Raw genomic sequence first — 17967 nt, 5'->3', positions numbered from 1 at the left:
AATTCTAGTCAAAACTGTACGACAATCACGATGATTTCAAATTTTGCATTGTTAACATTCCTGTCATCTTTGACATCATTTCATCACCTGCGAATGGAATATCTATATAACAACTCATACATTATGCCATAGCTCCTCGATAATAACCAGACATCCAATACAGTGCTAGATTTCTCGCAGTTAGGCTCCTGAAACAGGTTAATTTTGCTAAAGATTAATTCGTTATTTTATGCGTTTATGTTAGTCCTGGTGTACTCGTTCATGATTGTCATGTGCACCATGAAAACCTATTGTTTAAATGTTTTGAATTCCGAGGGCATATAATTTCATGAATGCCTCGGGTCTCACTAACCACTTCTAACGTGTTCATTACTTTACATGTTAAAAAAGTAATGTTCAAAGTTTCACTGTGAATTCCCAGGACAAATGACATCTTAAAGTTGCATACCATAGCAAAGCTTGGAAAATAAGGCTTCCAAGCACATCATGTTAATAGTACGATGATTGTAGTAATTCTTCACAAAATTTTCTTGAATGAATAATACTGAAAATCCTCATTTTGTAGGTTATAACATATATGATTTTAAATTACAGCTTTATTTTGACTACTTTTAATCATAATACACAAAAAAATTGCACTTACAATGTATATGTCTAAGTTCATTGTGTTTTTTTGTTTTTTTTTGGTACAACATAGGGGGGAGATGGCCGTTTGACCCGGAAGTGGTTAGTGAGACCTAGGCTTGTATTTCTTGAAAAGCACAGTACTCTGAAACTACTGGTACACTTTATCTTTGCCCCCTTTTTAGTGTAAGTTGAGTCTGGGTAGCTTATTTACTTTTATTTAAATGTTTTTTTTTCTTTATGTTTTGTGTTCTTTATGTACGTCTAGTTGTTGACCCTTGATTTTGTTCCTTTTTTAAATTTTTAGTCGAATAACGATTCCCTTGACTTCTATAGAAAAAGAAGCCAACACTACTGGTGTATCAAGACCATGCTCCCACTTTTTGAGTACTGGTTGTTTATTTACTTCTTTTTTTTCTTACTACTATGGTTATTTCAGGTTAATTGCTGTTCTTGTCAATTTTCCCCGTCTAGCCTTTATCGTTGTAATTTATTTTACATCTGCTCGAGTCTAAGATCACTGGATTACTCTTGACCTTCTTTCCATAAATCCGGATCTTTCCCTCAGCAGTGAGAATTTAATTTATCTGTAAACCGTCACACTAATTCACATTCAGTAAACATATTATGTCATATGACAAGATCTGTCCCTTGCATCTTTGAAGGTGACATCCACATATGATGAAATTTAATGTTATGTTTTAACCAATACATTGGCATTTTGTTTAGGAAGGCTTTCCATAGGGACCAAATAGAAAATATACTTGATACCTGCTATCCTACCCATAGAATTTGAACATCCCGGCCGTATAGATTTTGTGGAAAAATATTACGAAATTAGCACTAAAACTGGATAACAGATAAAGGTTCCAACTTTAACCACATATATGACTCACGGAAATTATATTTTCCTTGTTAATGTTTCAATTATCACTATTTTTAGCACGTATAGAAAACGGGAAGTTTGTGACTGAATATCAAATACGATTATTTTGACGTTATGAAGAACAATATCATCAAGATAAATACAAAGTACTACATATTCAAAAAGACCATGACAATGTTTATATCATTTGAAAAACATATGAACAAAAATCTCATGAGAAAAAAGGTGCATTTTCTAACTCAAAGCTGTATACCTTTACCACACTAAGTGATACTTTAATTTCTGTATGTAATTAGTACAGACACCGAAACTGGCAATAAGTAGTACTCATGCTATGTGAATTTTCCCTCATACAGTATAGCAGAGCCTATATTCTATTGAGATATGCATAGTGAATCAAGAATCGGTTTTTTCTGGAATTAACAACAATGACATTTCATCAACAGATAATTCATTACCCGTGACATGTTATAACTTTGAAAACATCTAAACATATATACCGATGCACCTGGTCCATGCTCCCAATATTTAGTGGAGTCCGAGTTGCTCATTAACTTTTGTTACTTTGTGTGTATGATTTTAATTACTTAATGTTCTTAAAAGACATTGCTTAGTGAGAATGATACAAGTCGTGAAACATCTCTAAGTGTTAGAGAGGCTGCAAATAAACAAGCAATTTCCGACAGCCAGGGTTTCCAACGTTGTAGCTGCACGACAAAATGCAACACAAATAGATGTAAATACAGGAAAATGGGAAAGTTATGTGACAGCAGATGCCATTCTTCCAAAACATGTGACAATAAGTGACAAAAGCACTAGCCTTATATATTTCTGTATTATAATGTAAATGTGTTCAATTGTCAATTATTTAATTTCATGAGCTTTGGTTTATTTTAAAAGGCCAAAATTAAAGAAAAAAATATGCACCAGGCAATAGGCTTAATGCCTGCCTCTTTTTTTTCAGTCATTAGGCTTATTTCTTTAACCTTAAAGCCTAACACATTTCAGTCAATAAGGTTACTGACTAGTCAATAGCTTATTGCCTAGGCTTTAGGCTTAATGCCTGATTTTGCTTATTGCCGCTAACAGATATAACTATAAGCTTGTTTTATTACCTGGTTTTGTAGGACTAGAACTAGATTTGTCATAATCGGTAGTCTATGTTTAAATGTCATCATTTTACTTATTACTGACCTCTTTGTTGTGTTCTTCGTTAAACTATGACAGAAAAATATACAAGTGGTCATAAAAACCCGAAGGCACCCGAACCGACTGTTGTTCCAATAAAGCTTGCCGGCTTGCATAAATCGATACCTTCATCATCTACAATGTATCTATGAAGACAAATATAATACTACGTTTGGGTTGTTTATTATAAATCTAGATATATCTTAATTAAACTGAACTAAAATAACAATAAAAATGTATTGTAAGTTCAAGAAAAAAATCACAAAAAATTGAAATTGTAAGATACAAACAAATACATTGAAGAGGAATCTGTTTTGAAGGTGATCAATTAAAATGGATGTCATCATTTACGTTGTGGTTGTATTATTAACAATAAAAACTTGACGAAATATTAAATTATGTCATATAATCGATTGAAGAACCATTCCAAAACATTATTACAGACATACATATTCACTGTTACGCTAACGAAAAAGGATTCATTGAGTTGTAGAGTTGTATTAAGACTGGTTTGTCTGCCCATCTTTTTTAATGTACATGCATAATTAACCTTGTTACGAGCTTTCATCATTTAAACTTCTGCTGTACGCCTAAAAGGTTACAGCTAATCATAATATCATGACTGATAAGTCAGTGTAAGCCCTCAGCCAAGATATCATTCAGATTTACTAGTAACAGAAAAAAAAATAAAGTACAGGAGCTTATCTGACTACAGCATATTAACAAAGGAAATGTAGTCTTTTTCAATTCCAATAATAGGTTTGTTTTATCTTCTTTTTACAGAAAAAAAATTGTCAATTCTGGTAATACATGTAGATGAGAATTTTGGCATGGACTTAGCCTGAAATACCTCAAAAAAAATATTGCTTTAAGTGACTGGTTATGCAATAAATTTTAGAACTGCCGAAGAACAATTCGCTGACAGTATAAATTTACATCTTTATTTTGTTGTTTAAAGAATCAATATGCACTGTATGCAGTGGTGACCACATCATGCACATTTGTTACATGTATGTATAATCTCATGTATACAAAATTTAATACTGTACATGAAGAAATATTGATACAATCAGACAACTAAAATTAAAATCATAATCCAACGTCAGATCTTTTCATGGATTTTCATGTTAAAACCTTGCAACTGCAATCTTTCTAAATCGCTCGATGGAATTGTATATGAACGTTAGGCATCATTTTTGTTAATGTCCATGAAGGCATATTGTTATTGTAGGAGGACATGAAAGAGAGATAATGTGATAAATTAATATTTTACTTTATTTGAAACAGGAGGTGAGCAAGTGTTATTTTTATTGTACTCTGATTTTAAGCGTGAATAATTATTTAATTTTCAAACTTTGAAATTTTAAGAAAAATAAATAAATATAGAGTAGCTGTGAGAAAATTGGTGCAGGTAATATATCAAAACAATGTGCATGTTTGGTTCCACTGGAATATTTTTTTTCACCTTGGAAATTTTACATCTTGATCTATTTGTTTGTAATTAGTTTTATTGAAAATGTACTTAGTATTGTTAATCACAATTTGTACATGTAATTACAAAATGACAAAAGTTATAGCAGATATAGTAACTCAAGATTATGAGATGTACATACTTTGTGCATACGATATGATTGTGACACAGGTACAGACATTTATGATTCTGGTTATTTGTTTACAATACTTAGTTATTTACCATGTACATATATGTTATGTGTTGCTTAATGAGATATGTATAAGTAATGCATTAATTTACATTCAATATTAAAGTGTTTTGTATTTGGAAGTTCTTATTTAATATGCTGAGCTCCAATTTAAATAATAGTCTTATTGGTTTTACCCCATACCCTTTTATTTATGTACATACATAAGGATGATAATTTTATACAATATATTCTTATTTTCCACTTTACTGGTATAGAAAAAACCTTCTTTTCTGAAGGTCTCTGTATCAGCAAGAACCATTTTGGGATATTTCTCCGTTAAGATGTTGTAACGATCCTGCCTTTGACTGTAAGTCATTACATTATTGTAAATAATTGGCTTGAATTGTTCTTCCTCATCGTCATCTTTTTTCTCTTCCTGCCATTCATTTTCGTTAAAATTGTCAATGGCTGTTTTGTCCTTAGTTGACCTTACTATTATGGTCATGGTAAAAATGCAGAAAATTCATCGCTGATTATTATAGAATCTATTGTGAGTAAACGAATTGCAAAGTAGTAGATAAAAAGTGGGTTTTAACAATAAAATTGGTAATTAAAAGGTTGATATCCTGTAGTAATCTTCAATTTTCTCTTATGCAGGTGATGCACTGACTTGCCTTTTTTAAATTGTTTATTTCTTTTTGAGTATAGTCAGGGTTTTACAAAGACTCATACATCACCACCTGACTGAGATGTAACAGAGTATTCACAAGAGATCAACTTTAATATATGCTTCTAATTTTATGTTTTAACCCTGATAAGTTTGGAAGTCTCTCCTCAAGTTTGCATTTAAATATATAGTTCTTTGTAACAGTCAATAGAAGATCCAATAAAAGTCCTTCTGGAGGATCACCCAAAAGGAAAACATTTTTTTTTTTCAAAACCAAGCCAGCAAAGAAAAAATCTTTGCAGACAGTAATAAACATTTTGCAAAAAAGAAAAGGTGATTGCACAGTCAAATAATAAATGTTTAATGTTACAAAAATAACATCCATCACTTTTTAATGTGAATTTTGTACAAAAATACATTTGTAGGAACAACTCTGTGTAAAAATTTATATTGGAAATTATTCAAATAAACATTTCTACAACACTTCTTATTGAGTACAAATAGTGTGTTGCATTCTGGGATATCAACATTAAGTTCATTTTCCCACTTACAAAACTTTTCATTGCTGTTCTTTTAGTTGTGTATAAACAAATTTCACTTTCTTGCAATAAACAGCTTCATATCACAAATCATACGTTATGCCAGAGCTGGCCGAAACTAAGCAGATTTTTTGTATCGCGCTACAACTCTAACAAATAGGCTTCTTGAACAGGGTTATGTTGCTACAAGATTGAAGTCATCACTACAGAAGTTTTATGGTCGTCATCATGAAATCGTTATGGATCGTTATGGTGTATCCATCAACACCATGAAAACTGATTTATTCAACGGTTCATAGTTTTCCTTTCCTCGTTTATCTACCCCGGACTTGAATTTTTATGAGCAACTCGGTGGGTGTTTCTAGAAAAGCAGACGACGCTTACCATACCGGTGTACCTGGTCCATGCTCCCAGTTTTTAGTGAAGTCCGAGTTGCTCATTTACTTTTGTAACTTTGTATGTATGATTTTAGTTACTTTATGTTCTTTGTTGTGTATGTCTGTTTTCCATGTCTGGTCATTGTCCCTGGATTACATTCTTTTGATTACCGCTATAACCGTGGTTCCCTTGATTACTCTTTCACAACAAATCAATATTATACAAACGTCTCAGAATGTGACGACTCTATTCGCTACACTGCTCAATCGGATCAAATTTATACAGGGAAGATATATAAACATATAGAAACGTATAGGACGGGGTCTACTTGCATTGAATTAGGTATTGAAATTTAAATAGGTTAATCTTTTCTCCAAGTCAACTGGCTATTAATAGGTATTCCCCGTTCCATTATCAAATATGGAGAGTTCTTGTGTTCTTTCTATATGTACAGAATTCGATACAAAGCTCCCACTTCATATTCCCTTATGTCCCTACCCTCAATTGTCTTGTTATATTTCTTAATTTTAAATCTCATTCACATTCTTCTTAACAAAAAAAGAAGAATTACTGTGGATTATACGTGTTACGGAATAAATGTATTATGATTTTTACTTTATTCATCATTTGACTAATCAATGTCGTCATTCATATATATTAAAAAATATTACAGGAATTGAAAATAAGAATATATATAATATGAATAAGAAACTTAGTTTATAGGTATGCAAAGTACTTTTAACATTATACGTGTAAATTGATGTAATGAGTGTTTGTATTCAGATCTTCACTAAGTTCGTCATAGCTGTTTGTATCATATTCTTCAAACGTGTCTCCTACCAGAGATTGGTATGAAGTAAGAACGTTCGCATTTATATTGATATAACTATTCCCTGTTTTATTGCTTGATTTTGTGGTGTTAGAACTAGATTCGTCATTATCTGCAGTGTCTGTATGAATGTCATCATGACGAATTCCTGCGGATATAGGAACTAGATAGTCGTTCAATCTATTACTGACACCAAGTTGTCTATGTACCGGTTGACTGATACTAGATACAAGTGAAGTTTCAGGTCTTCTATTGAATTGTTCAACGTTTTGACGCCCAGATGGCATGGTATGGAGAGCAAATTCATCAATTTCCTCATAGGCGGCACCGGTGTTACTGTTAAAATTTGCCGAAATTACTTGCCTTTTAGTTTTGTTCTTGATAAATCTGTGACAAAATAATAGGCAGACTGTTAGTAAAACCAAGAGGAGGCCCGAACTAATTATTGTCCCAATAAGGCTTGCTGGCTTGCACAAATCGATACCGTCATCATCTGCAATGTATTTTAAAGAAAATAAGTGTTAATATTATTAATCTCGGATTGTTTATTATTATCAACCTAAATGAGTTAAATGTGAAGATACGCATAAAGTGTTCAATTAATGGAAATGGCAATTGTGACATATAAGGGTTTTCGTCAAAGCACTACAAGGGAGTTGTACATACAAGCCAATAAATTGATGATGCTTTATTAATTAAATGTGATCGAAAAAAATCAAAATCCGTCCTTAGCGTTGTTTTTCAACATTGACTCCAACAGATTTTTAATATTACAGGAACTAAATAGTTCTATGTGGTATTAAAAATTGCAAAACGTGCAACATTCTTATAACCGACCCTTACTTCTCCAGTTCCCTTACAAACAAAACCTTCCATACAAGAAGTCATGATGACTTAAGTTGCAAATCAACAAACTTAATATATGGATTAGAATGCAACTTATGTGGTTTAATATATGTCGGAGAAACGCAAGAACGATTAAATAAAAGAATGTGCGGTCATCGTTCCGGAATTAAAACCACCAAATTCCCGACAATTTATCAACACTATAATCAACAAGATCATTCAATCCTCTCCATGAAAGTTCGTATTTTAGAAAAAAAATTACCATCCTACGAACAGTCCCGTTCTAAGTAAAAACTATCGTATGGAAAGAGAGGAGTGCTGGATACGCAGACTAGGTACTGCAATACCTTACGAGTGCAATGACAACATCAAAAGTATAGGAAATCTTTCAAGCCAATATAACAATAACATAAATGTGATGAATTTATTTGACAAAAATCCAAGACGGGAAAGGAGTCATGGCCATCGCCACTATACCTCACCTAAGTTACATGATGTCTCCATAGATGGTCTCCTTCCTTTCATATAAAAACCTCTTTGACTTCATCACATTGGAACCAAACTTTATTCTAAACCTCTCACTCTACTACCCTCCATTTACAAACCAAGTCTTGACACTCCTGACCCCACCTCATCATTATACAGACTTTTTGCCATCATTTTGGATATTGGTTTCCACAGACTCTTCAAACCAGTTTGTGTGAAAAGTCAAGATGAAGAAAAACGATTATTTCTTCCACTACTGTTTGTCAACAAAGGTATAGATGCAATTAATTTGGCTAACATCATCCATCACAAAGACGTTACCAACAAAATTCCCCCATATTTCAAAGACAAATCCATACCAATTATTTCATATTCCTATACTTCACCCATCGCATCCAAAATTTTCAATTATAAAAGGCTATTGCAGAACCTCGATATTAAGGACTTCAAGGCTAAACCACCTGACTGTTCATGCAAAACCTCTCCATTCAAATATGGTCCTTCTGGTCACGTCGTTACGGGAGATTTAACCATTATCGAAAACAAATCTCTGCGTAATATCCTTTCTAAAGTTCCCAAGTACCGTGAACCACGCTCCATAAATTGGAATTATAACTTGAGAGTTCTTATGGATGCCGTCGAGGACTATGCAAGAAAATGGATAAAACGAGAAAAAGAAGACATTGATTCCCTGTCAGAGTGGTTGAAGGCCGTGAGGTCTTTAATTTTGAAATGAATGAGTTTTAAGTAGGTCAATGAGTGCCAAGGCTACATCAGTTTTCAACGACCCCGATGTAGCAAAAACACTGTCTACTATGCATGACAAGTATGTTGTCGTACCAGCAGACAAAGCCCAAAACGACATTGTTTTTTTTCTGCAAGACGTTTTATATCCAATGCTTATTATCAGAGGTAGACATAGAAAATAGTAGCAGTGATAGGACCTACACTTCTACCACTCTCTCCAAAGAAGAGATTGTGGAAAACCATAAATCTGTGCTATCATCTTTTGGTCTCTCTACCAAGGACGATGATTGTGATTTACCGTCTATGTACTGGATTCCTTAACTTCACAGGAATCCATACAAACAAAGTTTAATAGCTGGATCTGCAAAATGTACCACCAAACCTCTTTCAAAACTTTTAACTTCTATACTCACAACTGTCAAAGAGGGTCTACAGTCCTACCACGACACATGTGACTCCCGTAGTGGTATTAATTCATTGTGGATCTTGAAAAAAATCGAAAGATCTTTTGGAGACAATCGGTTCAAGACTATTATCCTTCAATCTCAGTTTCCGCTATATAGATGACGTATTATCCTAATTTAGGGGATTTGATACATTGCATCTACCCAAAAGAACTTGCAATAAAGGATACTACAGACACTGTGTAGTCAGCCTCATATCTTGACCTACACTTAGAAATCGATGGTAAAGGAAAACTATTGACCAAACTTTACGACAAACGTGATGACTTTTCATTCAGAACTGTTAACTTTCCTTTCCTCTGTGGCAACATCCCTTCGGCTTCTGCGTATGGAGTGTTCATATCACAACTCATACGTTATGCCAGAGCTTGCCGAAACTACGCAGACTTTTTGTACCGCGCTACAACTCTAACAAATAGGCTTCTGGAACAGGGTTATGTTGCTACAAGATTGAAGTCATCACTACAGAAGTTTTATGGTCGTCATCATGAACTTGTGGATCGTTATGGTGTATCCATCAGCACCATGACAACTGATGTATTCAACGGGTCATAGTTTTACTTGCCTCGTTTGTCTTCCCCGGACTTGACTTTTTATGAGCAATTCGGCGGGTGCTTCTAGAAAACCAGAGGACGCTTACCCTACCGGTGCACCTGGTCCATGCTCCAAGTTTTTAGTGGAGTCCGAGTTGCTCATTTACTTTTGTTACTTTGCATGTATGATTTTAGTTTTATGACTTTATGTTCTTTGTTGTGTATGTCTGTTTTCCATGTCTGGTCTTTGTCCCTGGATTACATTCTTTTGATTGCCGCTATAACCGTGGTTCCCTTGATTACTCTTTCTAATTAAGTACGAATTTTACAATGCTTATCTTTACGATATCGCCTCTATCATGGTCCTAGTTATTGCACCAATACACTTGCATGATCAGTTTTAACATAGGAAAGTTGTGGTATTAACTGTTGAAACTGCAAATATTCAAAAAATGTCACCGACAAAGTATTGATTAATAATCCATATCCGCATTGAGGTAAGCGTTTCCGAGTTTTGCATTGTGCGATTATCCATTGTATGTACAAAATCCTACTAACCTGGCAATGCTTTACCTAATGAACACCTTTCTGAAGCTTTACTTCTGCCAATTTTGTTGATGGAATATAAACGCACACAATATTTTCTGTCAGGTTGAAGTTCGAGTATCATGTATACAAGTAAATCGTTATGTGTATCTTGTAAACAGGTAGCATGGGTCCAATTGTAATCATCTTGTTTTCTATATTCCACCACAAACTGTTGATGATACCCACCGTTGAATTCTCGTTTAAAAACTACCGTCATGTTTCGTCCTTGAACAAAAATGCTTTCAATCGTAGGAGCAAGTGGTAGTCCTGTAGAAAGAACGTTGGTTTAAATGACAAAAATCTACAATGCCGCGAAATTCAGAAAAGCATCTGCATCATATCAACAATTAGCCTAGTTGTCGATAATTTCGCTATATGTACGATTTTTATTTATTATCTTACATTTATGACTGATAGAGCACATATGAAATTCAGATGTTTTTGTTACTTTTCGGCCTATGTAGAATGTGTATTTAGCTGACGAATCTCTTCAAGTTATAGAAATTCTTCTATTTTTTTTTTTCATATTGACCATTTGGCAAAGCAAAACGCTTAATCTCCATCTACTTAAGCTTTAAAATGTAACCGAAATACCTACAACACATTTATTATGTGGGATAAAGGATCAAATTAACAATACATGTCCCAAAAAATCAATATTATACAACGTCTCAAAATGTCACGACTCTATGCGCTATATTGCTCCAGCGGATCAAATTGATACAGGGAAGATAATGTATGGAAGTTTCTGAAAAATTCCCAAAGATGACACAACTGTCAAATTTGCAAAGCACATTTGGCTGTACCTTGACACGATGTATGATAGTACAGCATTTTGCATCTTGGTGTTATGTTGTAGGATAGAGGATCCAATTAACCATACCTGTCACAACAAATCAATATTATACAACGTCTCAGAATGAGACTCTGCTACACTTCTCCTTCAGATCATTGATTTGTTGTGACATGTATCGTTGATTTGACCCGTTATTATTTTCTGATTTTTTTTCGGAATTGTCCCCGAAAGTACCTTAACTAACCTGCGCGTGAATGCATGAAAAACAATAAACAATAAAGCACAAAAGAAGACTCTATGACATAAGACACTATGAAAGTGTGCGCTCAGGTCGTACGAACTTAAAATCACTAATTTGCCCTTTAATATCTTAAAAATGTTAAGACATCCTAGTTACCTGATAAATCTGTAATTATTGAACACTCTTCTGTAATATTACTTCTGCCCATATCGTTTACGGAATATAATCGAACACAATAGTTTGTGTCATATTCAAGATCGAGTATTCTGTATGAGTTTAAGTCTTTCAATGTGTCATCCAGAATGGTGGCCTGGGTCCAATATTGAGCATTGTCTTTTCTATATTCTATTACAAATTGTTGATGCATTCCACCATCAAAGTTTCGCTGGAAGAAGACGTTGATAGTTCTTCCCTCCACGACAGCACTTTCAATGGTAGGGACGTGGGGACATTCTGTGTGAATAAAACGTTTTTGGCGGAGAAAGACATGTTTATCCTGCCGGATATAATGATGTTACTTCCTTACATTGCCAGTGATTTAGGGTTTTTTGTGCTAGTGTTTTCCTCATTTGCAGTTTTAATATTCAATTTATTTTATTCGGTTCGCTTTATTGTCTATGAAGATCGATTGTGTTGCCTGATTTCACATCCAGGACATGTTTGGATTTTACGCTTCGATATCTTTTTCGATACGTGTACAACAAGGAGCATATTCTGAGATTTATGTTTTTTTATCGGTGTGTTTTTCCATAAAAATGGCTTCATTGGAGGTTTCATAAACACTTTATATCACGGCTCACGAAAACCACACAACTGTCATTCAGTTATATTATCTTACATTCGTCTTCGTTAATGACCGGTATAACAGCATATTAATTGATCTGTTTCGCAAGACAAGCCATACCATTCTCAATTAAAATAAAAATGTGAAATGGCCAGGTAATTTCTAAAACACGTACTTATTCAATTTCGGAAGAGTTATCAATAGAAGCATACATATTTTGCAATTGTAATCCGACTTATAAGTGGCATACGTTTTCCACCTTAATCGGTGTTGATGTGATCGCGAGCGAGCAGAGAGGCACCAGTGCTTTGGAAGAAGCAAAATCTTCTCGTTTTCCGATCACATACGTTTGAACAAGAGGAATGAAAGGAAAACTGGTTCGGACCTCGCCCAGTATAAAAAGATCCCAACCTGACAGCAGATCGGAAACTCTGTTGTCTTGTACGTATGTGGTGTCCCCAGATGGGAATCTTAGCACACTCACATCTGGAATGGAAAGTGCCCCGACCAATTCAACTAAAAGTACCCAATCACACGTTCAATCTGCAGACCATCTATTCCAGTACAAACATTCTGACTATTTTAAAATTATCAAACCATGTTCCATCATTTTAAACGATATACTTGACTACAACGATGACGAACCACATTGTACCATATAAAAATGTGGTATTAACAATTGCAAAACATGCAACATTCTTAAAATCGACCCTTACTTCTCCAGTTCCCTTACAAACAAAACCTTCCATACAAGAAATCACGATGACTTAATCAACAAACTTAATATATGGATTAGAATGCAACTTATGTGGTTTAATATATGTCGGAGAAACGCAAGAACGATTACATAAAAGAATGTGCGGTCATCGTTCCCGAATTAACACCACCAAATTCCCGACAGTTCATCAACACTTTAATCAACAAGATCATTCAATCCTCTCCATGAAAGTTCGTATCTTAGAAAAAAAAATTACCATCCTACGAACTAATGACCAAACTTTACGACAAACGTAATGACTTTTCATTCAGAATTATCAACTTTCCTTTCATCTGCAGCAACATCCCTTCGGAACCTTTGTATGGAGTGTTCATATCACAACTCATACGTTATGCCAGAGCTTGCCAAAACTACGCTGTCTTTTTGTATCGCGCTACAACTCTAACAAATAGGCTTCAGGAACAGGGTTATGTTGCTGCAAGATTGAAGTCATCACTACAGAAGTTTTATGGTCGTCATCATGAACTCGTGGATCGTTATGGTGTATACATCTGCAATATGAAAACTGATTTATTCAACGGGTCATAGTGTTCCTTTCCTCGTTTGTCTGCCCCGGACTTGACTGTTTATGAGCAACTCGGTGGGTGTTTCTAGAAAAGCAGACGACGCTTACCCTACCGGTGCACCTGGTCCTTGCTCCCAGTTTTTAGTGGAGTCCGAGTTGCTCATTTACTTTTGTTACTGTGTATGTATGATTTTAGTTAATTTGTGTTCTTTGTTGTGTATGTCTGTTTTCCATGTCTGGTCTTTGTCCCTGGATTACATTCTTTTGATTACCGGTATATCCTTGGTTCCCTTGATTACTCTTTGACATCTGATTCTTAACTATTTATATTTATTGCCTAGATATTACTTACTGGAACTCTATATATATATATATAAAGTCTAAAGGAATCTGCCAACCAGCAAACTTAATATATATATATATATATATATAAAATATTTGGTTCATGTAGTTTTTAATATAAAATACATTTGTCATAAACTCATTTTATAAATTTTGTATTACTCTTAACCAAACAAATATTTATTTTGTTTTGCAAGATACACATTTTCTATGTTACTGTTAACCTTACCGTTGGCTTTTAAAGTTATGTTACAGTCTGTGTATCCTTTATCATTACCGATCTGGAAAGTATAATTTGTAAAATCTTTTTCTTCTAACCGGTTTATCTGCAAACTTATCCTGTATCCCTTGACAGAGACATTCCTCTCGTAAACGGAAATTTTCACATCGGTATATTCTTTATATATTTGCCGCGTCTGCCCAACACCAGTATCAATCAGACAATCAGTCCTATAAACGGCTTTCACGAGTATGGGTGAAATGCTATGAATAAAGACATCTATTGTTTTTGACTCATTGTACCTTCCAAACTGCGTTATTTGGCTGTTTGGCAGTATTTCCGGGATACCTTAAAATAAAGACTGCAGTGTTTGAAAGAGAAAGAAAGAGTTTAGGCTTTAAAGATACTAAAACAATATGACTCTGCTACTTATGAATTGTTAACCTAATAACATTTTCTCATCTATCAGATAAACGGTTTTATATTTATTTCTAACTAAGTGCATTTGTCATAGTGTAAATGCAGATGAATTATGAATTTGTAAAAAATTTAAATGTCTTACCGTGTAACTGAACGGACACATTTCCCGTTTTAATTGAATTTCCCGTAGAATCCAACATTCCATTACTTGCCTCACACGTATAAATGCCATTAAGCATGTATCGGTAGTAGGAAGAATTTAGAATGAGTGATTCTGAACCATTGAATGATCCTATAAATTCTCCTTGTTCAGTGTAGTGTTTCCACGACAAGATGGTCGAGTTATTTGGTTCTCCTTTGGTAGTACAGTGTAAGGAAAAGTTCTCCTGTTTAACGACCACAACTGGAGGATCTGGAAAAAAACAGAATAATAGAATTAGAATTATACGTGTTTATTTGTTTGTTTTTGTTTGTTTTCTTTGTTTGTTTGTTTGTTTGTTTGTTTTCTTTGTTTGTTTGTTTGTTTTCTGTTTGTTTTCATTTATTCGTACAATGAAATAACTGTCAACTCATTAAATATATCCTTAAGATATGCAATACGTCTTAATACAATGAAGTTTACGTACACAGGACTTTGACTGTTGTGGTTACTTTCGCTTCTCCCATTTCATTCTGAGCTATACATGTGTATGTTCCCCTGTCTTGGCGTATACCACTTAATCTCAATCTACAGTTTGACATAGCTTTACATGATACCTGAACAATTCCGTCCCCGACTTTTGTGATATAAAGTAGTTTTACATGCGGGTTACCGTCAGCCAAACAGTTAAGTTCGAAGTCATGTCCTTCTATTACTACTGTACGTGTGTGTGTAAAGTGTACGACAGGACGATCTAAAGAAATAGAAAAAGGAAAATAGGAAAAGCATAGTAAGAAAACATGTGATTGTTCCTTGAAAAAGTTACATAGGCAAATATTTCTATTTGTTAATTTGGAAGATTTTACTATTTTTAACATTCGATTTAACTGCGTTGGTTTGTCTTACTGATCAGGAAAATAGTAAAGGGAAAATGATTCTAAGTACAAAATGTAGTAGAATGCATAATGGTAAAATTATGTTGTATTGATATTTCAGATAAAAAAAATATAATATTTATCACAATAGAAATATAATTTAAACTTTTTTTTTTGCATAAATGATTTTAAATGATAAAACATTCAAAACTTGAACATACTAACATTTGATATCAAGAGTCACCGCTTTCTCAAAGGGTACATCTACATCTTTAACATGAACTACACATGTAAAAGTCTTGTTATGATCTTCTCGCCTTGCCACAAATGGGTACGGTAGTTCCCTTATCTTCCCTGTTTTGATGACAGAACCATATATGTACCAGGATATATTGTATATCACAACAACTGGATTTACTGAACACACAAGTTCTAAAGATTCATTCATAGTTCCATTGATTTTACCATCTACCATATTATCAATCTGTAGAATGGATGAATTTCCTGCAAACACAAAAAAGTTTTGAAAAGAACATTGTGTTATGGACATGTTTAATGATTTTAATGTTTATTTGAAAGTGTGTATACGCAGACATGGCATCAAAGTATCATTGAAGTTAAATAAAACTTCACAATTTGAACTTTACCAATTCAATTAATTTCCTATCACTTGGTAAACACCATTTATTACTTCGATTTTTTTAAAGAATTTTGAGGGAACATTTTGCGTTAAATATCAATGATATCCAAGTATCATGTAATTAAAATTAGAGCAAAGAATGCTATTTACTATTACTAGTGTGTAAGGTGTTGTTATTTGAATGATTAAATTAACTTATGTCAGCATTCTACCATTTTATTTTCAATCAATGCTTTTTTAACACTCCCTTAGCAATTTTTCTTAAAACTTTCGTTCGAAATACCTTTTAAGCAGTGCTGAGTAAACACTCAATGGATGCAAATATGCCTGTGCATGCTGAAGTTTGAGCTTTATATTAGGATGAAAAATGTTGACAATAACTTTATACATGAGAAAAGGGCTTTTGCCATACACTTTCTACATGGCTTACCACCATGCAAACACATTTCGTTTCTTCATTGAATAACTAATAGCTAGGGACTAAATTGACTTAGTATTTCCTTTAGTGTTGTTGATGTACAATGTCTAACAATATTTACTTGAAATATACAAAAAGGTTACAATAAAGATACATGTATAGGACAGTGACAAAGTAATCGTTACACATAGTTGTATTATTTGTAACAATACTAGGTATACTGTCAGCGTACTGTTTTTTCCTCAGGTCATAGCTATCGTTATTTAAAATACCTGAAAAAAATTGTAGTGGCTTTATGAAGCGAGTTTTTCGTTGTTTTCCTAATTTGTGGATGACTCTCTAATTGGCAATTATACCACATCGGCTATTTTATAGCAGGTGCTCTGTAAATGTTGGCATGCACTCCGCCGCCAACGGCACCAATTAAATTGTAATTAAGGGTTGTCAATACGGTAATCTTACTGAAGATAGTTATTTTTATTTGTTCGTTAGAAATTTCAAATCGTTTGGTCAATCACATTGTGATAACTTGTGTAGTGATAGTTGTTTTATGCTTAACATACCCCTTTCTTAAAAGATTATTAATCTTTTAAGCAAGGGTAAGTTAAGTAAGCATTTCTGTGTATACATCATATATACTACAAAAATGGGTCAACTGTGATATATATATATATACTCTGCAGACTACGAATGGTATCTTTTATCATCAAAAGGGAGAGTTTCGATTGTGAACGTACTACATCATATATGTATTGGATAAGATCTCAATACAGACATGTAGAGAACAAGTTGATTCTTTTCTTTCCTTACTGTTCATTTTTGGTAAATCAATCGTGAGTACATGTACCAAAGAGATTTTTACTCTCTCTAACCGACCGTTTACAATATTTGTCATTTATATCATGCCCAATAGTGGCGTCCACAAAGAGTTGTGCACGTAAGATGTTAAAAACATACCTTTAGATATAAGTTGATACATTTTGTAGGTTTTAACACCGTTTCCAAGTCCGTAGCACTTATAAACCCCTTCGTTCTGTATTGCCGCATTGTATATTTGTAAATCATAACGGTTTGTTCTTTGTCTGATGTCTTTATTATACTTTAGTCCAATTAGCCTCGTTAGATTTGGATTCTTCTTTAAACCATCAAAATAATTCATAGGCGTACTGTATCCTTTCGTGCTCAGATGTGGTCCGATCCATGCAGCGCTGGAGATATTGTAGACTGAACAAGGCAGCGTTATGTTTTCACCAACATCAACGTATACTGATTGAGGATATCCGAAGCTGTTTACTAGAATTAGTATAAAAACTCGTTTCTCATAAAATTTGGAAATGCTAAAAATTGGATTTTGCTATATTTTTAGTGCAATAATTCAAATATATATCGCA

The 17967-nt window shown here is 33.8% G+C and overlaps 1 protein-coding gene across 1 annotated transcript; it reads right to left on the bottom strand.

The window, feature by feature from the left end:
* Positions 1–5485: 5485 nt before the first annotated feature.
* Positions 5486–17925, bottom strand: LOC148598600 (cell adhesion molecule DSCAM-like). Its single transcript, XM_088561326.1, has 8 exons — positions 17534–17925; positions 15744–16022; positions 15131–15397; positions 14647–14916; positions 14094–14432; positions 11612–11908; positions 10389–10685; positions 5486–7247 (listed from the first exon to the last, which is right to left on the bottom strand). The coding sequence occupies exons 1-8, from the start codon at positions 17733–17735 to the stop codon at positions 6670–6672; spliced, it is 2529 nt and encodes an 842-aa protein (XP_088417452.1). The 5' UTR covers positions 17736–17925; the 3' UTR covers positions 5486–6669.
* Between the last annotated feature and the right edge of the window lie 42 nt (positions 17926–17967).

Source organism: Perna viridis, chromosome 14 (assembly GCF_037379345.1).
Source record: "Perna viridis isolate PV_CMFRI_1.1 ecotype Kerala chromosome 14, ASM3737934v1, whole genome shotgun sequence".
Classification (NCBI taxonomy): domain Eukaryota; kingdom Metazoa; phylum Mollusca; class Bivalvia; order Mytilida; family Mytilidae; genus Perna; species Perna viridis.
The sequence above is the reverse complement of the archived record's forward strand: the minus strand, read 5'-3'. Positions and strand labels throughout refer to the sequence as shown.